Source organism: Fringilla coelebs (genome assembly GCF_963513975.1).
Source record: "Fringilla coelebs genome assembly, chromosome: 14".
NCBI classification, from domain to species: Eukaryota; Metazoa; Chordata; class Aves; order Passeriformes; family Fringillidae; genus Fringilla; species Fringilla coelebs.
This window is the reverse complement of record NC_140040.1, coordinates 12,062,098-12,086,699: the sequence shown is the minus strand read 5'-3', so window position 1 is coordinate 12,086,699 and position 24,602 is coordinate 12,062,098. Positions and strand designations below refer to the sequence as shown.

General features: G+C 39.7%; 1 protein-coding gene across 3 annotated transcripts in view; it reads left to right on the top strand.

Moving 5' to 3' along the window:
• The first annotated feature begins 5,347 nt into the window (after window positions 1–5,347).
• CYLD (CYLD lysine 63 deubiquitinase) overlaps window positions 5,348–24,602 on the top strand; it is a 46,511-nt gene continuing 27,256 nt past the window's right edge. Inside the window, exons 1-13 of one of the 3 annotated variants that reach the window (XM_084215495.1) lie at window positions 5,348–5,501; window positions 9,585–10,245; window positions 11,447–11,614; window positions 12,621–12,726; window positions 13,759–13,854; window positions 14,986–15,102; window positions 16,589–16,968; window positions 18,388–18,553; window positions 19,363–19,504; window positions 20,010–20,132; window positions 21,404–21,495; window positions 22,557–22,623; window positions 24,059–24,191. In XM_084215495.1, coding sequence (XP_084071621.1) covers window positions 9,739–10,245; window positions 11,447–11,614; window positions 12,621–12,726; window positions 13,759–13,854; window positions 14,986–15,102; window positions 16,589–16,968; window positions 18,388–18,553; window positions 19,363–19,504; window positions 20,010–20,132; window positions 21,404–21,495; window positions 22,557–22,623; window positions 24,059–24,191 — 2,097 coding nt within the window. In that variant the 5' untranslated portion in view covers window positions 5,348–5,501; window positions 9,585–9,738. Of the gene's footprint in view, window positions 5,502–9,584; window positions 10,246–10,989; window positions 11,062–11,446; window positions 11,750–12,620; window positions 12,727–13,758; window positions 13,855–14,985; window positions 15,103–16,588; window positions 16,969–18,387; window positions 18,554–19,362; window positions 19,505–20,009; window positions 20,133–21,403; window positions 21,496–22,556; window positions 22,624–24,058; window positions 24,192–24,602 lie in introns of those variants that run through there. The other 2 variants (XM_084215494.1, XM_084215496.1) reach the window with 2 other exon arrangements.

Here is a 24,602-nt window from a genome sequence, read left to right as displayed (position 1 = left end):
GGATAGTGTCCATATTACTCACCCCAGGAATAAGCTATCTTTTTTTAATAAGGTAAGTTTCCCCTCTGCCAAAGTTCAGTCACTGGAAAACCAAGCAATTTTAATGCAGCGCAAATGTGGGAGGCAAGCCTCCAAAGGACCACGTGGAGCCTGCCCCACAACTTCCTTTAGAACAAACAATTTAAAATAATGTAAAATCAGGGCCATAAACTGGTAATACTTCTCTTCTGCTTTATTTGCAACATAAAACAATGCCAACTTTAACTTGGACTTGGTCTAAACGTAGGAGTTTTGCCAGAATAGCTGTCAGAATGATGAAAAATCCCTTGCATGCAGCTACAGCCACACTGGCAAAAGCCCTGGAGTAGATGCTGTTATAGTGGCAGAGTCCTTCAGCCACTTTAGCCTATTCCATGAGAAAAGCAATTTAAGTTACACCCAAAAAGAAATCTGTGCTTGCCAATTCAGCTCTAAGGTGTAGCTATACCAGCCAACTCTTTTAAGTGCAGACAAGCCGTGGGTTCCTGGCACTACTCTCATTCCTTTAAAGCTAGATTTATGGCTTTGGTTACAATTGTGAGCAAAAACCGAGGGGGATTTCAGTGTATTTCACTCATGCTGACAGTTTACAGATGTATCTACATTTTGAATTTGGAAACAGTTAATTTATGTGTTGCCAAAAAACAGTGTATTGTTCTGTGATGTTTAGTGCTATTGTCCTGCTCTTGGTAGAGCAAAAAGAGAAAAGTACATTTTTCCAGTATATTAAGTGTGACCTCTACTTTCAATTATTTCAGAATAAGTAAGTTCTAGTAAAATTAACTTGGATGATTAAAAGAAATGAAATGTGTTATTATATTTACAAATCAAGGGTGTTCCACAAGACTTCTGCCTGCCTCAGTAGAGGCAGCTATTATGGTCACAGCTGGTTCCTGAGGGTGTTCCTCATGCCCAGGATCTGTGACATCCACAGCAGTTTTGGCAGGCTGCTGCTACTCCTCATCCTGCTCCCAGGAGCTCAGGTTTGGTCCAAACAGCACCTCACCCTTCACTGGGACCCAGTGCTGTTAGTCTGGCAGCATTTTACTTTCCTAAGCATCTATTTGATTAGCACATACAAAACACACCGCAGTACACTGTCACCTCAGCCATCATGAGTTCTAACATCGTTATAGTGCAAGGATTTCGTATCACCAGAGCTTCATACCTCCTCGATGTTTCTCACAAGCAGCTCCTCCATGCACTGACTGTTCCTGGTCCTTGCAGCAGTCATCTGACTGCTCATCCCACCAATCCACTCTTTTATACCACTTGTTCTTATTGGCTACAGGTGTGGCCTGTTAAAATCAGGCCTGCTTCTAATCTTCCATAATTGGTCCAGCTGCAACTCATTGGGGATAAGATTACCTTCTATACCACCTTCATTTACCCATACTCTGTTCTCCCACAGTACACAGTGTTGTTTGCTAGCAGAATGCATAACTAATATTTCTTTTTATATTCTCAGCTACACTTCCAACAGTCCAAATATTATTTAAAGGTTAAGAAGTTGAAAAGAAAATTTTGATAATGGCAGCAAAGCATTCTGAGAGACAGGCACTTACACCATCAATTTACCTTAATACTCATAAAACTGTGGTAAATTTCAATGGAAAAGCATTTCCATCCCTGACTGTCATTGTCAGGGATGGAAAAGGGATGCAGTGGCTCACTCTGAGTTTGTATTCTGTGAGAGCACTGACTTTGTCAGACATAAAGACTGTGGTGTTATAATGCACCTACTAGGGGATATGGGAAATGTGTGCTCTGCAATAATGCAGGAGTGAGGCAAGGTTAAAATCATAACAGTGCAGTGCATAAAAGGTGGCTGTCATGTGAGTTATGTCCTCCATACCCATTTAAGATGAAATGACTGATTTTAAGAAGAATAACTAGAAAGTTTATGGGCAAAACTTGGTGAGCAGCCAAGAGATGAGCCAGCATTGTGATGCCATGTAAAGGATGCCTGCCACTATTGAAAGGCTGTGTGCTTTTGATAGTTAAAGAACCAAAAGGGACTGCTGCCCCAGTGTCAAACATTCTGCCTCGATTTATACCCTGATCTGGGCAGTTCCCATTTTCCCAATCAGACAGATTACACAAACCCTGACAGATACAATATTTAACCATAGATTACAAAGCTGGTATCAGCTGGAAAACTTAAGAGCTAAATCAATATCATATATGAACAGCCGTTTTCTGGCAGATTTTATTGGCATTTTCTCACAGACAGAGCAAGGTCTTACTCTTGTTAAAGAATGTGGCTGTAATATCCCTATTACAAAATATTCTTCAGCTTCTGTCCTAAGAAGCGCAACTTCAGGCAACTTGGTTTGTGCTATTTTTCCATCTCAAGCCCCAAACTATTTAGCTAAACATGATTTATTTTACTAAATCATTCATTAGAACAGTAGATAATGACCAAAAGCCCTAAACAAACAAGAGGAGGCAGAAATACCTGACATATTTATCCAAGTCCCTTTTTATCATATAACTAATATTTAGAAAATGCAGTCATACTGTCTTTGATGCTTCTACAAGAACCTTTCCTCGCTGTTTTTTTTTAATGCAGCTGCATAAATACTAACCATTTCCATGTTTGAATTAGCAGAAAAAAAGTCATCTGTTTTGATGAATATTCTGCACTTTTGGGGCAATGCTGTGATAAATGAATACCATACTCCTATCGTGGCACAGCACAAAATTCTGTTCCATGCTATGCTATAATATGTAATTGCACAGTGTTGTGTCATTTGGAAGTGAAATTTGTTTACCATACTTCATTATTACAAAACATGTCTCTCTGAACAAGAGTGTGGTTTAAAGAAATCATTTGCTGTTTAATGGCAAATGTCTCGTGCTGGTGTTACTGACAGGGTTTTCAACATAAGAGACGTGGCAGGCCCATTGTACACTGCCAAAGTCCTGTTATCACTTCACAGCTCCTTCATACTTCTGAAGGAGTAAGTAGGAGCTTTAGAGTAAACATCAGTCTTGGCTTGCCTTTCATCTGTGGTCTGGCAGTGACACGGAGCTGTGTGCAAGCCTGGTGGGTCAATAGGATTTTAACTTGGGTTAAATGTCACAAGCACTGTTCTGTCTGCAGAATGACAGGCTTTGTGAATGGGCCATGTTGGTCGTTTTTTCCTGCTGAATTCATAGAGGGTTAAGTGCATAATTACGTGGAATACAGAACATTTTCAAATATTTGGTTCTGAGTTATTAGGACCACTACATGTAGTCATTCCTGTCAAGCAGTCTGATATTTAATGCTCACAATGTATCTGTCCCCTTTTCTTCTCACATATAATTATGGTGTACTTTGGCTAATACTTACAGTCATGTTCCACATGGGATTTATTTATACCCAGTGTGTAAACATAATGAAATTTGGGATAACAGGACTTATAGTAGACATGTTAATGCAGTTTGCAGCGGCACAAAAGGCAGCTCTGAGCAGAGGCTGCAGCAGCTGTGTGTAGATAGCCACCTTGAGGATCAGCAGAGCATGACTTGGGGTTACTCTGTGCTCTTCTGCAAAATGAGGAAGCATAAATCTTAGTATCTTGTTTAGTATAATATATTTTCAATGTTATTTATTGTTTAAAAGTTAAATGAGACTTTGAAATGCAATTTTTCTTTTAAGGAACTAGGGGGAATGGTTAGTGTGAGCATTCATTCCACGGTAGATGGAATCTCATTGCTTCCTCGGGAGTTCCCAAAAAACTCCTGCCGGTGTCTGTGTCCTTTCCATCCTGCACATACCCAAACAAATAAAAACCCCCGTTCTGCCCTCCCATCTTCCTAGCAAAAGCCTTGGTAGTGACTCACAGTGCTTCAGAGCTTAGAAATGGGCACTCCAGCCTGATCTGGAGCTGCATTGGATCTGCTTACTGACTGTCTCTGGATTCTGGAGAGCTACGGGGAACAGGATAACTGGAACAGCCTCTAGCTAATGCTGAACTGCACATGTTATTAAATTACATAAAATCATATATTAAGGGAATCCTACAGATGCTAAGAAACCAGAAAAGTTTATTTATATGCCAATATTACTGTAACCTCCTGAGGTACATGATCAAATGCTGTATCCTTAAAAGAGGCTTCTTTGTAGGAAGTCCACTTCTAAAAGTGCAAAACTTTAGAAATATTTTTAAATGAAATTTAAAGCACTAGTTTAGAACCCTACATGAATAAAAACATATCTTCTCTAAAATTAATGTTTTTCTGAAATGCTGAATGTGTGAATGGAGTTTTTAAACCTAACTGTTCTGTTGAGAAGCTCCCTTCTGTACCAGAGCTCATTCTCTCATTCATAATTTAAGCAGAGCTCACTATCTATAAACAGCAGCAGATAGAATAAGTGGAACAGTGGAAGTTGCTAAGTGGATAGAATAGCACAGCATTCAGATGACAGGCACAATCAAAAGTAGGTCGGGCAAAGAGGAACCACATTTTGCTTTTATTACATGAAATATTCAGTAGCATTACTTCACTTTCTTGGGAGTAAAACTATTTCAGAAGCGGGTACTGAAGCCAGACCGAAGCCCGACATCCTTGAGGCGGCCCTGGGGCCGGAGCGGCCGCGGCTGCAGCGGGACGCTCGGAACCACGCCGGGCTCACGGGAAGGTCGGGGCTGTCAGGGCAGCGGGCCCTCCTGCTGAACGGCTGAACCGCTCCTGGCTCCTCCCAGCGCACACGGAGGGCCTGCCGCTAACGCCGCCGGTGCTGCGCTCCCGGCCCGGGAGCGCACCGCGGTGTCTGTGCCGCCTCCCGACGAGCGTCTGTCCCGTCCCACGTGCTGCGCGCACCGGGGATAACTACCAACGACGCCGGCTCAGGACTCAGCGCAGGACGCGGGCGTGTCCTTCCCAGGGCGGGCTCGGTCAGGGCGGAGCGGCCTCGAACACCGGAGCCCAGGGCAGCGCACCCTCAGGCCGCGGAGCCCTCGAACACCGGAGCCCTCGAGCAGCGCCGCCCCCGCGGCCCGGAGCGGGGCGTGGCACGCGCACCAACACCGGCGCGCAGCGTCCGCCCCGCCGCTGGGGGCACGCACACGCCATCCAATCAGCGCCTCCGGTGTGCCAGAAGTCCCGCCCCCTCACCCTGCGTGACCAATCAGCACTCCGGGGGAGTGTTCCACCATCCGCCCCCTGCCCTGCGGCTCATACAAGCGCGATGCGCTGGAAACCCCCGAATCCGCTGGTGACTGGCGGCGCTTGTCGCCAATAGCGCTGCGCAGCGGTGGCGCCGGCGCGCTGTGATTGGCTGCGGGAGCGGCGGAGGGCCGAGGGGGCGGGCCCGCCGGGGCAGCAGGAGCGGGTGTGCGGGCGCTCGCTGCGCGGCCGTGGCGGCGATGGGGCAGCGCGGAGAGGGTCGGGCCGGCGCGGCTCCCGGCGCGTGAGGCCCCGGGACGGACCCGCGGGCGGGCGGAGGCCCAGCCCGGGCCGGGCAGGAGGAGGTGAGGAGCGAGCGGGGCCGGTGCAGCCGCGGGACGTCGCTCGGCGCCGTCTGGCAGGGGCGCGGCTGGCGCGGCCGCCTGCTCAGGCCGCTCTCCGGCCGGTTCCGCGGGCCGTCGCTGCGGGCCGCCGCCGCCGCCCCTGCGGTGTTGGGGGAGCCGGGCCCTGCGGCGGGGCCGGGCTAGGCCGGGGGTGGCGGTGGCTCCGCTCTTGGCGGGCCCTGCTGGGCCTTTCCGCCACCATAGCCTCAATCCCCGAGCAGCGCGTTGGCCGCTCCAGAAGAGTTTCGGGACTTTCCTGGCCCGTCCTGCGCAGAGCCGCCCGGGGAGCAGAGAAGATGCTCAGGTTTGGCCGGGGGAGGATCATTATCCTCCAGAGCTGAGTCTTGCACGGAGCCTTGTGGGTCGCACGGCCGTGCCTTGCCATGAAACAGTCCATGAGAGAAGCGGTGAAATACGATATTCGGTATCATTTCGGGATCTGAGCACACGTATTTCAATTTTTGGGGAGGGCTGGCCCGGGGTGTCTGCAGAGCGGCCGTATTGGTAAATCTCGTAACGCCACAGCATTCTGGCCTGTGAGAATGATTCCTGTTCTTCCTCTCACGGGGATTATTTGTATCAGATTTATAACGCCGAACACAACGTATTTTCTTTTAGGAATCGTGCTGCCAGTATATACCTCTTTGTATTACATTGGTTCCACCGCTGTTTTGAGAAACAGTTTCTATTTCTTACACTCATGGCTTGTATTACCGACTTGTAATTCTGTGCATTGACCTGCACCTAAATTTCATTGCTCCTAGTTTTAACCTTCCCATGAAAATTGGTTTTGAGCTGTTGAAGAACAGAACTTTGCATGTCAGCTGGTTTAATTATTTTTGGTATTAAAGTGTCAGTTCTTAAAAGAAACTGTACAGTTTATTTTAGCCTTTTAATTTTATACTCTGAATCTGAATCAGAGCCACAGACGTGTGTTCATTCTGAAACTTGATAGCTGGTTTAAACATCTTAATATAGTTCATCTGAGGCTCCTGCAGGGTAGGAACAGAGGTCTTGAGTTTCAGAGTAAACTGTTATTCTGATGAGATGTCTCTGTAGTGACAACAGTGACTCACAACTGAGGAATAAAGGAAATTAGGGAAGCTTTGAAGTTAGGTAGTTTATGGCCTATTCCTGACAATTTTTAAAATGTTTTTTTCTTCTAAAGAATGCAGTGTTGCAGTCATAATTGTGTTTTTCCTGTTTCTCCCCAAAGGCTTTTGAGCATGAAAAAATTCAGGTAGTGGGTGGAATAGAAGGATGCAGCTGAACAGGCTCTGACACTTAAATTGTCCCTATTGGTGGCCCTATTGGTTCTCTTGGGTTTGCACAAGTCTCGTGGCTGCTGGTGTGTTGTGCAGTGCAGTGATGGCTTTGTGGTTGGGATTAAGGTGCTTGGTTCCTAAGTTAATCATACAGTGGTCTAATAGTTTGTTTTGGTCATAGTCTGCTATGACTGCACTGTTTGTTCTGCAAAGATTTTTGTTTACTCACAGAATTCCATGGAAAATGGCTGTAAGAATAATCCTTAAATCAGAAGTGTATATAAAGGTATTTTTGATATATTGCCAAAACTTAATGTCCTTTTAACAAGCTTTTCTGTACTCTTAAAAGAACTAATTTATCACTTATATTATTCTAAAAGAAGAATATCTGACTTTTAAAGCTGTATGGGACAGTGGTTGTAGATAAGTTTTTAAAGGAAGGCATTTTTAAATAGTGATAATGAACTTTTTTGGTACTATAGCCAGTGGGTTTAGTAACATTTCTGTGGGTGACTAGGGCTTTGAAGGACTGACCACACATCACATCAAGTTATTACATAATCTAAATGCAGCTGTTGATAAGTTTCAGACTGAATTCTTTACTACTAAACATGTGAAGATTGTATTGTTGCAGCCATGGACTTGCAAACCAGATCTACTTATTTAAAAATAGATATGATAAAGCTTATTTTGAAAAAATTAATGTTTTTTAAGCTGTTGAACCAACTTTCTCTTTTAATATATTATTCCATACTTACTAAAATTAATTGTTTGTGTAAATGAATGATTTTGTGTACAAATCAGGATCCCTGTAATGTTAGAGATACTTGTTTGCAGTCTCCTGGGGATTAAGAAACTTTGAAACTTTGTGGAATGGCTCAAAAAAAAAAAAAAAAAAGGAAGTGAAGTGTGTCAGCTCTTGAAAGAATGTCGATATTCTTGAGAATATAAAATCGAGCTATGAAAAACAAGATAGGGTTTTTTTTCCCCTATTGTGTGAAAAAAGTAAAGGGAGAAAACTACTCAGAACTTATATACAAGTCTTATTTTACTATCTGAGTACAGTTACAAAAACTAATGGTTATTTAATCATGTTTCCATGTGGGGCAGGAAGGGGAGTTTTTCTGTGTTCTTCATCAGTTTCCACTTAAACTATTTCAATCCCATGCTCACACCACTTTTTTGTTAGTCCTTAACAAACATGAAAGCACATTTATGTGTATCAAAGGAAAGTGAGGAAAAATATTTTTTAGCTTGGAAACACATGGATGGTCTTCCAGCCTTTCCCGCTGTGAGGTCTGGAACTGCCTGGCTCCTGCCCCTCAGATGTTGGTTACCTGGCAGATGGGAACTCCTCGAGGCACAGAACTCCTGTGAGCTGCTGTGTGGTGGTGATGCTGACACCCGCGTGTCACATCTGTGCATGGTGCAAGAGCCTCACCAAGGCAGCATGGCAGTGTGTGAGTTCCTGGGGACTGAAAGATGGGGCTTTGCCCAAATTTAAGGTTGTCTCTAGCTGCTGCTTTTCTTTGAGTTTTGTTAAATACTCTGTCTGTTTAAAAAGATGAGGGAAATCATTACAGGACTGCTGGATTTCATTGCTTTCCAGTTGCTTCTGAGACTGGATTCAAAGAGGGTCGGAGAAATAGCAATAGATTTTGTGCTATTTGAATGCCATCAGAGAAAAGTTGTGGAGAAATAGGGTACCTAGGCACAAGGACAAAGATTATTTGCCTTTAGGTATAAATAGTCATTGAGATTGTCCTTTAACTGAATTAAACTGTGGCATCACAGACTGGGAACAGGAGTATTTACATGATGATACATTCTGAACTTGTACACTGCCCTTTGCGACCTTGTTCTTCGTCTTTAAAAGAACAAATCCTGCTAAGGTACTGCAGGTCTTTCTTCATGTATCCACTGTGATCAAAACTATAGGCACACATGCTCAAAGAAGTATTTTCAAATTGTTCTTTCAAATTTTTAATTGTGAACTGTAGTTCTAAAGATGATGTTTAACTAAGATGTTTGCTACATGGTATTTTAATAACTGAAAGTCAGGTATTTCTTACTTTGAAGTTGATTATCTTGATACTTTGAAGTGAATTATCTTTCTAGAATGATAAAAATAAGAGCCTCCATTTTTTTTCTGAGAATTGCATATTGCAATGCTGACGCAATTTGGTTTTCATATATTGTATATTACTGGAACTGTCCATTTCTATTAAAGAAATGGCTGTTATAAGTTACTAAAGTTCCCATTTTGTGCTGTTCTATTTTGTCAACACAATTTTCTGCTTCACTAAATCAAAATGTTATGCAGGATGACAGATGCAGTACACTTTGTCAGAAATAAGTAGTCACTAAGCATGGGAAAAGAGCTTTATAGTGGAAAGTTTCATTAAAATACTGTTTGTAAGTAGAGCAGGTTGTTTATTTATGTTCATTATCACTTAAGTTTTCTTTTTGCTTTCACTTATGTCTATTTTCTTTGTTTTCTGGATTTCATTGCATGTTTTCCACAACCCTTTTTTTTTTTCAAGGAACTAAAGAAGGAAATGAAATACACTGCAATAAAGAGCAGAAATGGGTAAATGGGTCTGTCCATGATCAGCAGTACAGTGGTTGTTCTGGGACTGTGGTCACTGCCTTGCATTCTGCTGAACTCTGATCTGTATGAGGAATGAGTCTGGTCAGAGATTTAAATTGTTTTATGTTTTACTTAAGGCTATCTGTGCTTACCCAGTTCAATTTTGTCTTCTTTTCTTTTTTATTCTAGGCTTCCTGCTCTGAATTTGTTTCTTTGCAAAATGAATATTGCATTGTTTCAAAAAGATTGGAGCCTCCAGTAGAATTTGAAAAGATCACTGCACATAAATCAAGAGCTTATTTTTCTTGAAGACTTCTGTCCAGCTTTTAAAGTTTTAATCACAATGAATTCAGGCTTATGGAGTCAAGAAAAAGCAAGTTCATCCTATTGGGAAGAGAGGATCTTTTATTTGCTTCTCCAAGAATGCAGTGTCATAGACAAGCAGACTCAAAAGCTCTTGAAAGTGCCCAAAGGTAGCATTGGGCAGTTTTTTCAAGACCGTTCTTCTGTGGCACACTCCAGAAATATTCCATGTAAAGGCAAGAAACTGCAGATTGGATTAAAGATTCTGGAACAACCTCATGCAATCTTGTTTGTGGATGAGAAGGATGTTATAGAAATAAATGAAAAACTAGCTGAGTTGCTTCTGGCTATTACTAACTGTGAGGAAAGATACAGTTTGTTTAAGAGCAAAAGCAGGTTAGCTAAAGGAGTCCAGATAGATATTGGCTCACCTGTTAGAGTACAGCTGAGATCAGGGGATGAGAAATATCCTGGAGTTGTTCGCTTCAGGGGACCCTTAATGCAAGAAAGGTCCCTAACAGGGATATACTTTGGAGTAGAGTTGCTGGTAAGTTACTTGCTAAGGGGTGGTATCAGATATACTTTATGAGGTGAGCTGAATATGTCTTCAGTAAAAAGAGGAAGTCCTAATAACTTTTTTTTTCTGGAAGCATATTACCCCTAAAATCCAATACTTTCGGTCTTTTCATAAGTACATTTATGTGAACGTGCCATATCACATCAGCCTTGTAATCTCCAGGTTAAGTGAAGCTTGATGTGGTGCATGGGCTGCCAGAAAGATTTGAACATACTCTGAGTCCTCTGGCCCAGAAAAATTTTAATTCATAGAATTGTAGAATGGTTTGGTTTTGAAGAGACCTTAAATACCATCTAGTCCCAGACCCCTTGTTAGGTCAGGGGTACCATCCACTGGACCAGGTTCCCCAGAGCTCCATCCATCCTGGCCTTGAACGCTGCCATGGATGGGGCATCCACAACTTCTCTGGGTAAAAATATTTACAGCCTTCTCATGGTGAATATCTGACTCTCAGGTTTCTGTTGAGTACTTTGTTTGCCTGTGTCAGGATACAGTCTGTAAATGCAGGGTTGGGCTGCTGGTTTTGGTGATCCCTAAAAGTCCAATGGCAACTAGTTAAAATAGAGAATGTATCTGTTCTGTGTTCCTTGTGAGATATTTCTGCAAAATTAATGCCAACCACAAGCTATTGAAGAATTAGGTTCAGGAGATTTCCTCTTTTGTTGTAGAAGTATAATTTTCAAAGTACTCTTTAAACTTTTCCTGAACTCTTTGTAATTCCCCCTGAGAACCTCAGGGAATATCAGGCCCAAGTGTTTCTGAAAATCATCTCACTTTATATGGCATGTAAGTGGAATTTTTGAATACTTAGCATTATGTCTAGTATGAAGTACTCTTGTCTTGATATGGCAAGAATTTGATGATTGAAGCAAAAGTTGCTCCTGAAAAAAACATGCTTCTCTGAGTTTAAAGGCTTCTGCCTGTAGCTACTCTCTAATCTAGTGACATCTTGCTCTTTATTCCCTGAAGATAGACAGTTTGTATATTTACCACAGATTCTGACAACAGAATTCTCTCAATAACGGTGGTGCATCAGGCAAATTCTTAGTGCAGTTTATCCAAAACACTGGCTTATGTTACTGCTTTATTAGTAGTCTGTTTTTCACAAAATACATGATTGGTTTTTTATCTCTTTTTTTCCTTCCTCTCTTTTTTCTCCTTCGCCACTTAGGAAGAAGGTCGTGGTCAGGGCTTTACTGATGGACAGTACCAAGGCAAGCAGCTTTTCAGATGTGATGAGGATTGTGGGGTTTTTGTTGCTTTGGACAAACTGGAGCTGGTGGAAGATGATGACAATGAACTGGAAAGTGACTATGCAGCTCCAGTTGACGCAATGCAGGTAGAACTTCCTCCTCTGGAGATCAACTCCAGGGTTTCTCTGAAGATAGGAGAGAGTATAGAGTATGGCACAGTTATATTCTGTGATGTCTTACCAGGAAACGAAAGTTTAGGATACGTTGTTGGAGTGGACATGGTAAGAAAATAATCTGACTTTAATAACTTCTGCATGTGTGTTAGCTAGTGAATGACATGCACGTAGAAGAAGAAACATTATCCACAAGCTACTTCAGCGGAGGCTGACCTAAAATGGGAAATAAACGCTGTGTTCAAAGATGCATTTGGTGGTAATTTTCTTGGCATCAGGTAAATGGTGTTGTATTTGATGCTGAACAGTTCAGGCAAAATACTCTGCATACTCTGAGGAGCCTCCACTGAGCTACTTGCCATGTTAGGTGTCAGTCATGGAGTCAAGTGTTTGTCTTGTGAGACTGGCTTTGTTCTGCCTGTTAAAAAAAATAGGCTGGATGTCTTTTTCTTTTGGTAGCCATTTTTAAAAGCTTTTTTTCATGTAACTGTTTTGTTTGGCTTAGTTCTACCTTAAAAGTGTGAGTTTCAAGGACAAAAGTTGATCTTTCAAGAAAATGTGAAGCTTGTAATTAAAAGTTATTTCTAGCAACATAAATTTTTTAAAATGAACAGCTTTAAAATTTTTGCTATTTCAAGATTGTTCTGGTTTTGTAGCTTAGATGCTTCCATTTTCTTGGTTGCTTTACCTGTTTCCTAAAAATGCACTGGAATTGCTCTAGCTTGTTTATTGATAATGTTTTTTAGAAGAAAAATGCTTGTTAAAGTAGGAGCTGTCTCTCAAGAGATAATGTTTTATGCTTTTGCCTTTAATGACTGTAATGTTTGGCTCTTCTAAATACAAAATTAGTTACAGGAAAAAGTAGATGTTGTCAAATGTTTAATTCTCCTATTTTTTATATTCCTAAAGACATATGTGTGTACTCAGTATAATGTAAATCTTCTTTTGGGATGCATGTAATGTATTTTCCTATTTTTAGGATAATCCGATTGGAAACTGGGATGGAAGATATAATGGAATACAGCTGTGCAGTTTTGCAAGTGTTGAAAGTACACTTCTTTTGCATATCAATGATGTTATTCCAGGTATGCCCTGCTTTCTTAACCAGAAGGCAGACTTTGATAACATCTAGGACATCCTTCACCTAGGCACAGTTATATGATTAAAACAATACTGCAGAATTAATTTCCTAAGTTCACTTGAATTACCTTCTCTGTTATATTTCTCTTCAGTATTGCCCTCCTTTGGGTTACATTCTCACTAGTAGAAAAGCTTTAATACTGAGCAAAATTCCTGTCAAATTTACAATACTATGCAGTGTGTAATCTTCATGAATATGTGAGTGTCTGTAGTGGGAATGTTTTCTATGAACTCTTGTACAGTTTACTCCAGGAGTTCAAATATCTTGATCAGAAAGTTGTTCTTTCTGTGCTTGAAAGGTATTAACAGGATTATGTTTGCATTCTGGGAATAAATACTCGAAATGCCTGTGAAGACTGTGGAAAAAAATCACTGCAGTAATTTACTGAATAGTATTAACTTGTAACAAGTACAGTTCCCTGATTCCTTTTCTGAAGAAGGAAAAGTTTGTATGAGACTTTTGTTTGGGCACTATCTCTAGGCAGGTTCTAATGAGTCTGTAGTCTAGTTGCTCTCACACTTCAGTTTGACTGACTTTTCTTAGGTCTGCCTCCTACTTGCTGGCTTAGTTGATATGCATGTTTTTGCACAAATTTTCTGCTCTTCTCTGGAGAATTCATAGGGACTTCTCCATTTTTTGAAAACTGCATTTATTGTAGATGTATTTATAGGAAAAAACCTTAAAATTTCTTGTATCTGTTTCCCATAATGGAAATACATACCCACGTTAAAGGATATGGAGTCAACCTATTTGATGTGTTCAAGTAGTAATGGTAGACTTTGCAGCAAGCAGTTGCTGATGTGATAAAAGCAGACTGTATACACATAAAATGTTCTTGTGCCAAACAAGGCTTTGTTCTGCTCAGTGTTAAAGCTTGTGATAGCAGAGCTTTGTTCAGTTTTGAGGTGAACTTTGTGTAACATAGTGAAAGCATAGCAAAGGGAAGCTAATACTCTCTTCATGTGCCATGTCTTAGAGACTGTGTCACAGGACAGGAGACCTCCCAAGCTTGCCTATACCTCAAGAAGTGGTGACAAAGGCTTGTTCAATCATAGTAAGCCAAAGGCTATAGGTATGTATGGGAAAGGATTTTATTTACTTTTGTAAGATTACAAAATTTTGTTGCTTGCAAGAAAGTATTGTCTTTTCTATCAGTTGGTGTATTATTTCAGTTATGTGTCAAGAAACATCACAGAATCACCAAGATTGGCAGAGACCTTTGAGATCAAGTCCAACTGTACTTAAAAGTTAAATTTCTCTGGAGTATTAGTATGAATTTAATCATTATAGAGATGATAGACAGTTTAAGTTAAGATTGCTCAAACTGCCTTCATTTTCATGAAAAAAAAATTTGCGGTTTAGCAAAAATTCTTGACTGAATTACCAGGTCAGGACTACATTCGGTTTCTCTGGAAGTGTGATGGTGTGAATTTATTGTTTTGGTTTGGTTTTTAATGAATACAGTTTGCTGTTGTCTTCTTGCAGAACTAGTAACTTCAAAATTTTTAGCTCAGGAGCAGATCTACTTAATAGTGACTGTATTAATTTTGCTGTGATTCAAAACTGGAATTGAATTCCCAAAATATAAACTTGCTTGACTCTGTTTTTGTTCAAGTCTGAAAACCCTCCTGGGGAAAACCAACAAACAAACTGAAAGAGAAGCAATTTTAAATTTTTTTTTTATTTAAAGGCAAAAATCAAAATTCAGTGTCTTGATTTTACTAGTGGCTACATTGGGTAGTAAAATACTAATGACAGTATATTCTGTAAGTTGTCATTTTACCTGGCATTGGATGGCACAGGTGATCTTCACTGTAGTAGCTGTGGTTATATGTTGGTGCAAGTTATAAATTTGGAATTGGATCAGCAATTTATTTGCCTACTGTGAAATTTTAGTGCTTTAAAACCAGCTGTATTGCAAATACCTTCTTATATCCGTAATTTATAGTCATGAAAAATTTGCTCTTGAGAAGAGTTTTCTGCCTTCTTTTCAGCTTGGTGACTTGAGATTTCAGCTCAGAGTGTGTGCTGGTTTGGTGTAGACTTCTACCATGTTGTAAGCTTAGACCTATGTTAACCTGTGTTTGCTCCTTTGTGGAAGTTGTGTCTTCTTGAAGTTTAATAACAAATTTATATGATGAAATAAGAGAAGAGGTGACCTAAGTAGAGATTAATCTCTTCACTAAAATATGTTGCTTTCCAGGATCTACCTCTGAACCTGGAAATAGAAGCAGATCTGAAGTCTTCTACACATTAAATGGCTCATCAGTTGACTCTCAGCCTCAAACAAAAACGAAATCCCCATGGTATATTGATGAAGGTAAAGAGAGAGGATGGTTTTTTATGTATTTATTTTAAAAACCCAGAAAACAAAACTAGAGTGTATTATGTTCTTCAAATAAAACAAGGATGAGATTAAATGTAAAACAATTGGACTGTGTTATTATAGTGGAATACATATTACATCATAAAAAGCATCTTGAAACCCTTGTGAAAATGTACTGTGTCTTGGTGTGACCCATGGTTTTATTCTGCATGTAGGAGATTATGTTCTTGGCAATTCATGTGCAGCTCTGTAGCAATGCACGTCTCACAGGCAAAATAAAAGCTGAGGCTGGGATGGATGACAAGAAGTATTCCTTGTAGCTGAGTGTACACAGTAATTGTATTTTGCCTGCAGATCTAAGGGAACTGTAATCTTGTGCCATGCCAGCTAATCAGTCTGGAAGTGGGAGTGGGGAAATTATCTAAGTAAACGTGGGTTTTTTCTGTATTTTAAAAAAGTTATTTCTGTAAAATCTCTCTTTGTTTTTAAAAGTATGAGTGCACATACTTGAAGGATCGATCTATCTTGATTTGCTTGCTATTTTTCTTTCTCCTGGTAAACTTTAGAAAAGAGTGGCTGACTGGCTTAATGTCTGAAGGGGTAAATACTAAACTGTTAAGTTACACCAGAAACCTCTAGCAGCAGTAGCCCCTGAATTCTTTGAAGCACAAAAGAAAATGGGGTAAAATTGTTCTTGGTTCTGTAACAGATGTCTTTTTAACATTTTTAAGACATTAACTTCATTTAATGAAACAGCATGGGGAGAATGGGTGAAGATGAGGCTTTTGTTCTGTGAATATCAATTGTGTATTAGAGACCCAATTCAGGCTGCTCTATGTCTGTGTAGAGAGATGAGAGAAGACACAGTGCTTGTGCTGTTTCATGTAGTTGTGATCTCTTTTATCAGGCACTGAATTGCTCATGACATGTTTAAGTCTTTTATTCTTTGTAGACACTGATAGATTCCCTGCTTTAGAACCAAAATATGTTGTGATAAAGTCAGTGGAATAAGCACTTTTCCATTTGCAAATCATATCTGCAAGCAATTATTTATGTATTTATAAGCTGTGAACCAATTAATTTCCTCAGTCACAATGGCCAGTGAGCTCTTTCTAGTTTTGTCACCTACAGTCATAATCCTTGAGGCTGTTAGCTCATGTTCAAAGAAAAAGCCTCATGTGATGATGAAAAAAAAAAGACTTCAATCCAAACCTTTCCCATAGTTTCTAACATCTCCTTTCTCTGTGCTGTTTATTTCTGTTGCTTGTGGTAAAAGTGGTGGGACTGCAGCAGTGTCTGCTCAGTCAGTTCTGTGTCTCCAGTGTTGTCAAGTGACAAAAGTCTTCCTAAATGTCCGAGTTGTTAGTGCTTCCCACCTGTTACATCAGATGCTGCTGGTTTGAGAGCCAAGTCTCCTTTTTTAATAGAAGGAGAAAAAAACCCCCAACACTTACTAACATGTTGGTTTTGATTTTAACAGCTGCTGAAGACCCTTCAAAGTCACTTACCGATTCATCTCCTGGATTTGGGCATTCTTCACCACCACTGCAGCCACCTTTAACAAATTCTGTGTCTACAGAAAACAGATTTCACTCCCTCCCCTTTAGCTTGACAAAAACAACAAGTACTAATGGTACTATGGGACACAGTCCTCTCTCTTTATCTGTTCAGTCTGTCATGGGTGATGTGAATACTACAGCTACCCAGGAAAGTCCATCAGCAGCAAGTCCAATTGGAAACTCACATGGTCTTGAAGCAGGTTCCTTGGCTGAAGTTAAAGAAAATCCTCCTTTCTATGGAGTAATCCGCTGGATTGGCCAGCCCCCTGGAGTAAATGAAGTGTTAGCAGGACTGGAACTGGTAAATATAAATTCTAGTTCACATTAATGCTAATTACTAGTTTTGTTTCTCAGAGCTGGTGCCTTTATATGCTGCAAAAGCAGCCAGTCTGGGGGATTTGCCCAAACAGGTTGCCAAGTGATTTGCTTAGTGCTAAAATCTTTGATAAGCTCTGACTTTTATGGCTGCCCCACACCTTACCCTGTTAGTAGACTCTGAAATGTGTTTTTATCACAGTGGGCAACGGATTTTGTAGGACTTATCAATTCCTTGCTTTAGAAGAGTGTCCTTTGCTTATATTATAGAGATTGTAATTGAAAAATGAAATTTAAAGGTTCTTTAAGGGGAAATTTATATAAAATTCTCTTGCTGTAGTAGTCTTTGTTGAATGTAATTTTTGTTTGTTGTTTGCATATCAGCAAGCAGGCAGTCAGAGTGATGACTGTCAGAGCTGTAAGGCTGGTTTTGATAATTGACAGTAGTGATATTGTTGATTTGACAGCCATGTGCTTTATGTGTTTCTGTGGGCCCTTTGTAAAAAAAACCCCACAGTTGTCTCAGACATGAATTGCTGTTGTGTGCTGACATTCCCTCCCTGGCAGCTGCTGCCATGGTTGTGATGAGGTATTGGTTAAATTAATGTCTACACAGTTAGGGAGATGGGGGTCTTTATTTTGGGATAATGTTCAATAACATATTACATAAAACAGTGTAAAATTATGTGAAATATAAGCAAAGTATATGAGAATGTGACTGGAATTCCAGCTGTTACAAAGAAGTCCTGGTCCTTGTGGGTGTTTAGGGGCAAGTTGAAGCCATAGCTTGCCACAGGCACTCTGAGCAGGCACCCCCTAGGGTGTCATGCATTAGCCTGGGTGCCACTCGTGCATTTCTGCATTAAAGCCTAGCTGTTGTTAGTAAGCAGGCAATGTACCTTAAATCCTGTTCTCAAAGATAACAGCTTGTTGTTGTTTACTCCTAGTTTGTGTTCTCTCCTTGATGTACATTTTGTGTGTTTTGAAGCAGGCATTTTTCTTGTGCAGCCAAATCACGCTGAAATTGTTCGCACTATCCCATGCTCAGTGATTTCAATGAAGTGGTAAAAAGTGCTCTTTCTAACTACAGAAGGAATCTGGACCAGGTTACATGCACAGTCTCCTCCTACCTCCCCCATGCTGCTTCTGGTGGACTTTTTGTTTTATTTTGGATGTAGTGAAAGTTTAGGCATGAAGAAAGAAAGAAACATGCCAGTCTTAATGTTGTCAATAAATCCAGTCAAACAACACCTCAGTTGAGGCTTTGGATACTAAATTGCAGAAACAGTGTATCATGCTTCAGAGTAGCAGAAGGGTGACTTATGGGTAGATACTTTGTCAAATGTCTCACTGCAGAATTGTAGAAATAGGAAAAATGCTGAATCCTTCTCCCTTGGATTTTCAGGAAGATGAATGCGCAGGCTGCACGGATGGAACATTTAAAGGAACTCGCTACTTCACGTGTGCTCCAAAGAAAGCTCTTTTTGTTAAACTCAAAAGCTGCAGGCCAGACTCCAGGTTTGCCTCACTCCAGCCTGTTTCCAACCAGATCGAGCGCTGCAACTCTCTAGGTACTGAGCTTCTGCTTATTTCTTGTTTATCTCCTGGGAACTGGCCAGGGCTTTGGTTTCATTCATTCCTGCAATGAGTTCTTTTATTGAGCACTTGGAAATCTGTACAGGTATTACTTAATTGAGATAAATGAATAGCAGATCAGCCTGTACAGAATACAGTGATTCTTGAATTATTCCTTTATGCCTTAAAGCAAGAAAATGTTTATATATTTAAAGAAATGTCATAAAATTATGGGAATTTTTTATGCTGTACACTTTTTACATTAGAAGTTGTAAAACAATCTTGCTGAAAATGGTATTTGTAACTGTAGCACTGTATGATTACAGTAAAAGAAATAAAGGCAGTTATTTTTCTGTAATCTATAACATCAAATTGTTTTAGTCTCTAAATATTAACAAAGAAAAGCATGTATTTTTATGATGGAAGTTAGTGGTGAAAAACCTCTTTTTTTCCCTAAGTTCAAGTATTTTAGATTTCTTTGTATTGTCTGGGACAACAGCAAAGAAAAGTGTCTGATACTTGTAAAATACTGTGAACAAGGCATTTGTAATGATAAGAGAACTTCATTCCTACTGGATAAAATTAATTCAGTGCTGCAGGCTTTCTGAAGCACTCTAGTGTGAAACGTAAGGCCTTGTTCACTCTCTGGAAGACAGTGAGTCTCAGCTAGAATAAAATGCTATTCTAGTCCAGAGAAGGGATGCTTACACTAAGGCAGCAATTTAGCTATAAAATATTACTAGGAAAATCTCAAGGGGGATAAAATTTGAGGCTTTAAAGTGTCTTTTGAAAAAAAAAATTTCAGCCTTTGGAGGTTACTTAAGTGAAGTGGTAGAAGAAAACACTCCTCCAAAAATGGAAAAAGAAGGTTTAGAGACAATGATTGGAAAGAAGAAAGGTATCCAGGGTCATTACAACTCCTGTTACTTAGACTCCACCTTATTCTGGTAAGTTCATAATTTGTATAGCAGCATCCCTTGCTAGAAATGCAGAACATGTGATCTTTGCTTGAGTGACTGTCTGTGTGTACTCCTGTGCAGCTCCCAGTGTCCTGTGCTGCAGTCCCTGTGCTCTCCCAGTGCCAGCAGTGAAGCGCTGCTCATGTCCACACTGGACTGGCCCTTATGGATCTGCTTGCTTAGAGGGAGTCAGTCCCTGGCCTGTAAATGGTTGAAGGATCAGGAGAACACAGGCCAGGGGATGGAGGGAGGGAAATGCCTCTTACAGCTTCTTTGCAAAGTCCTGCCTGCAATTGGTTCTGGACTTTGCTGCAGAAAGAGCACTGGGTTGGCGTGGACTTTGCTATTTAGTGCAGCTGTGTCCCCTGTCCATAACTGCCTCTTTTCGAGTTTGTTTAGTTCTTTAATTCTTCTGTGGCTTTGCTTGGTTTGTCTTATGTTGCTCAGGCATCGGAATGGTCAAAACAACCTTCCTTTCCTTTTTTCTTTGTAGCCTGTTTTCTTTTAGCTCTGTTTTGGACACTGTGCTACTCAGACCTAAAGAAATTAATGATGTAGAGTATTATAGTGAGACTCAGGAGCTGCTGAGGACAGAGATTGTGAATCCTCTGAGAATGTAAGTGAAGAACTGGTCTCTAGTCTAATATGAATTAGAGAGATCGTATAGTGTTTGCATTCCTACTGCAAATCTGAGAAGTTTGGCTATCTGCTGCTACTCAGTGTATTTTTAGGAGTATTTTTACTTTTTCTTTATAGTAAATTTAATCAGTGATAACTGGAAAGAGTTATTCATTATTTGGTGAGAAATATTTTCACTAGTTTCTTACTTGCAAATGGATCAGCACAAAGCTATTGTAAAATTTGTACAAGTATTGTACAGTAATAAAAAAGTATTGATGATACAAGTTATGCTTGTTCACAGCATTCATCTTGACATGTTTTTAATGCTATTGTGCTTGACAAGAAAATTATTTGTGTTATTTTATATGAGTTTCACAATTTGATAGATTTAGCAGAGCTTTAGAAGCTTCATTACTTTTTACATGTGGTCTGCAAATGGCCAAAATGCTTTTATCAAAATAACTTAATATAACTTTGTAATTTCTCAGGCACAATGAGCAAAGGAGGTGCAACAAAAGTCTCCATGAAAAGTTGTTGTTCTTAAGCTTAATTTTTTTCAGACAATTGAATAATACAGTTATTCTGTGAGTTGTCATTGAACAATTTCTGATGAAGTTTTTATTTTAATAAATAAAAATGTTGGTCCCTGAAGCCTTGTTCTTGTCAGGGAGTGTGTGCTTGGCCTGCTGTGTTCCTGCAGGGTCTGTGAACAGGTAGGATAGCAGGATGCACACTGAGTAGCAGAAATTTCAGGTGCCTGAGGTGGCTGAATGCCTTACTGTCCTTTGATCATACTTAAAAACTTTAGGGGAAAAGACTGAATGCTCAAAGCCTCAGTTTCTTAGGTCAGCAGTACAGCTCTGTGTCTTTCTCAAATATTGCATTTTTTTTTTGTTAACAACTCCCACAGTGCTGTTATTATGTGACATTCTGAAATGATGTATTAAGCTCTGCAAATTAGAGTGAAAACAAATCAAAAGTAATTAACTGACAAATCCAAAAATAGTTGTCCTGGTAAGTTGATTACTAAAATGCTCTTAAAGGTTGTAAAAGAACATTGAACACTGCATTAAATTAATACTACATTAAGAAAACTAGGAGTTAGATTAAATATGAGAAATCAGTATGTAGTTTTGAAGAAATACTGTATGCAGTTAAAGAAGGATTTGAGAACCTGTATTTCAGTTTTTAAGTGATTGGTTTTGGCTTTTCTTCTCTGACTTGATCAAAAACTAGCTAATAGCTTATTAAACCCATTTATCTTAGATATGGATATGTATGTGCTACAAAAATAATGAAACTGAGGAAAATACTTGAAAAAGTTGAGGCTGCATCAGGATTCACTTCAGAGGAAAAAGGTAATGGGGGAGGTTTGCTTTTCTTTGAGACTTACAGGAATCTAATATGAAGGAACTGAGGAATCTTGCTACATAATTAAATCAGAACAAAGCACCTAGATGTTTTTCTGTGGCAGTAGTGTCTCAAGCAGAGATCTGAGTTACCACTGGCTGCTAGAAAGGTATCTTCTGCTTCCTCAGCTATGTAAGGAACCCCAGCTGAACAGTTTCTGCAGTCTTTCACTGCCTGGATTTCTTTTAGTGCCTTCCTGTGCCCCTGGAACTCCCTTCTAGCAGTTAGTGGAGAAGACTGATAAGGCTGGGATGTTTGTCCTCTTTCAAATTGTCACTTTGATCCCTGAGGAATAAACTTTTGCACTGCAACATTTCATTGTTAAAATGGTTATGTAGTATTTTAAGAAATAAAATGTTCAAATCATGTTAGAAATATTAGTTCCCAACTTTTTGACCTTCTGCTGCATATATTGATTAATTAGCATTGTATTATGTAACTGTTTTGCTTTTATTCAAGAGAATACTATTTTCTTTGTAAATTCTGAATGCTGGAACCAGTATTTACTGCAGTTAGTGGCAGGGAGAGAAATAGACCAGCAAACTATGGTGGGGGAGAACAGCCCTCTGGGAAGTGCTGTTGGCTACATTCTTGGTTAGAGAACTTGGTCTCTAGTTGAACTTGGGACTATGGTGTAGATTTTGTGTCACTGTCACTGGCTCTCTGCAGATTCACTGTTTCCTTTTGAAAGCTTTTATTTCTCCTGGAAAAGTTGTGTGGTGCTAAATGATTCCTCTGAAATTCAGAGCATCTTTTTTAACTTTACTGGAAAGCTTTGTTACCCGATTGAGCCTGTACCTTTTATTGGGGCCATTTAACACTAAAAGAATAAAGATAGGTTTGTCATGAAAATCCTAGTTTGTCATAATCTTATTGGGGTAATAAAGCTGTAAAAATTAACTATTACTGTTTTCATTTGAAAATTTTGAAAACCTTCACTTTCAATGAATCTTGAATAATGTATCTGATTTTGTGTGCTGACAAAACTTTCTTTCTCTCCTGCCTCCAGATCCAGAAGAATTTTTGAATATTTTATTTCACCATATTCTAAGAGTTGAGCCACTGTTGAAAATAAGGTGAATCCTATTTCTTTGGCCTTCCAGGGCTTTGTTGTCTGTGCCATACACAGAACAAAACTTACATTCCACCATTCAGCTTTAGCAGAAGAGTCTGTGTGTGTTGTTGTGCACATACCTGAACTCCACAAGGGCAATGTAGAAGTCTCCTTTCTTCTTAGTAGTGGTAACACTGAGCATCATGCTTTTAGAATCCTCTCAACACCTGAATACTCTAAAAAGCAACATTGACTCAAATGCTGGCTGGGATGGGAGGAAGTTACAGTTTATAGCAAATTTGATGAAAGTTCCCAGGGACTTCTGATGCTGAGATTAAACAGCTCCAACCAACCTAATGGTTTTCTTTTGCTCTTAGAGGCTAGTTAGTCCTGTATGTTTTTTCTCTATAGTTGCAAAAACCATTTCTTCAACCTGAGCATCATCTTTTATATCCTTTCTTTTGTACTTCCCAAGGAGGTTGAATTGCTTATCTGAAGATCTCCTCCCAAATATATCAGAGTTATGTTTATTTAACAGAAACATGATCTGAAAACATTGATATTTGATACTTCACTATGTTTTGAACATCTGACCTTGGTAGCTTAATCCTGTGCCCCCTCTCCCTAGCTATACAAAATGTGTTGTGGTTTTGTGGTTTTTTTTTTAAAGAGGATAATTGGTTTGTGGTGGGGACATGTGTGTTTAAGGGAAAGGTTTTTTTCCCCCTTATGGTGAGGATAAAGAAGTTTCTCCAGACTATTTCCTATGGCTTGCATTGGCAGTTTGTGTGGTAATCTGCCTCAGAGTTGGCCTAGGTGTGGAAGGAGTCTTAACAATTACAGCTGGACAGCCTTGAATTTGGATTATCCTTTTGGAGAGTTCTCTGCTAACTATAGAGCAAGTCTAGCAGCATTAGCCATCTGTGTGAGACTTCCACTGCAGGAAGCAGTGTAAATATCGCCCTGATTTAGAGGAAATGTTTCATTAAACCCATCATACTGAAGATAATTAGTGTTGTTTCATTTGATATTTTATTACTGAAACTCCTAATTGTCTCTCCAATGAAAGCTGCTTTATTGTCTTGGAGTTTTTGATGCAGATGCTTAGTTGGTAGTTTTGCCATGCAAAAGCATATGTTTTTAAAACATGCTCTGAAACTCACATTGATTTTGTTTCTTTAAATTTTTCCATAATCAATTCAAACTTAATACTTGCCTGCCTGGCACTTTGTTACTAGGGGCAGGGGACTGGGCTTTGTCAGGCTTTGTTGTTTGTTTGGGGTTTTTTTTAAGCACAATATATTTCAATGCAGAGAGGGTGTCTTGTTGACTATTTTAATGTAGATGTTATTTTTCTAGAAGATACAGTTATCATTACAGTAGAGCTTCAGAATCTGGTTTTTTTTGTTTTTTTTTTTTTTTTTGTTTGGTTTTTTTTTCTTTAAAACTGTTTTTAGATCAGCTGGTCAGAAAGTACAAGACTGTTACTTCTATCAAATTTTTATGGACAAAAATGAGAAAGTTGGAGTCCCAACAATTCAGCAGTTACTGGAGTGGTCATTCATCAACAGCAACTTGAAGTTTGCAGAGGTTGGTGACAGCAGTTGCCTTGTTAGAAGTGATCATACCTAAATATCTGTCCATTCAGCAATGGGAGAAAAGAAGGATTTGGTGCAAAAGTATGCAGACATGTTGGAAAAGGGATTATTGTGTCAGTGATCCAGAATGCCTACACAGCAAAGGCATTTGAAGGTTAACTTTTAATGAGATGTATTCTTTGGTTGATCTGTTCAAAGTGATTTAGGTAAAGAATTACTAAAAGAAAACTTCTTAGCTGCTGCCATTGAGTTGTTTTAAGGACTAATACTGTGAGATACCTTTGTTAGTGGGCTGTGAGTTTAAAAAAATATATGAATATATTTATAGCATTAGAAGAATGTCTACAAAGTTAGATAATTATTTATCTCAACTTCATTACCTTATATTCTGGCATTTTACCTA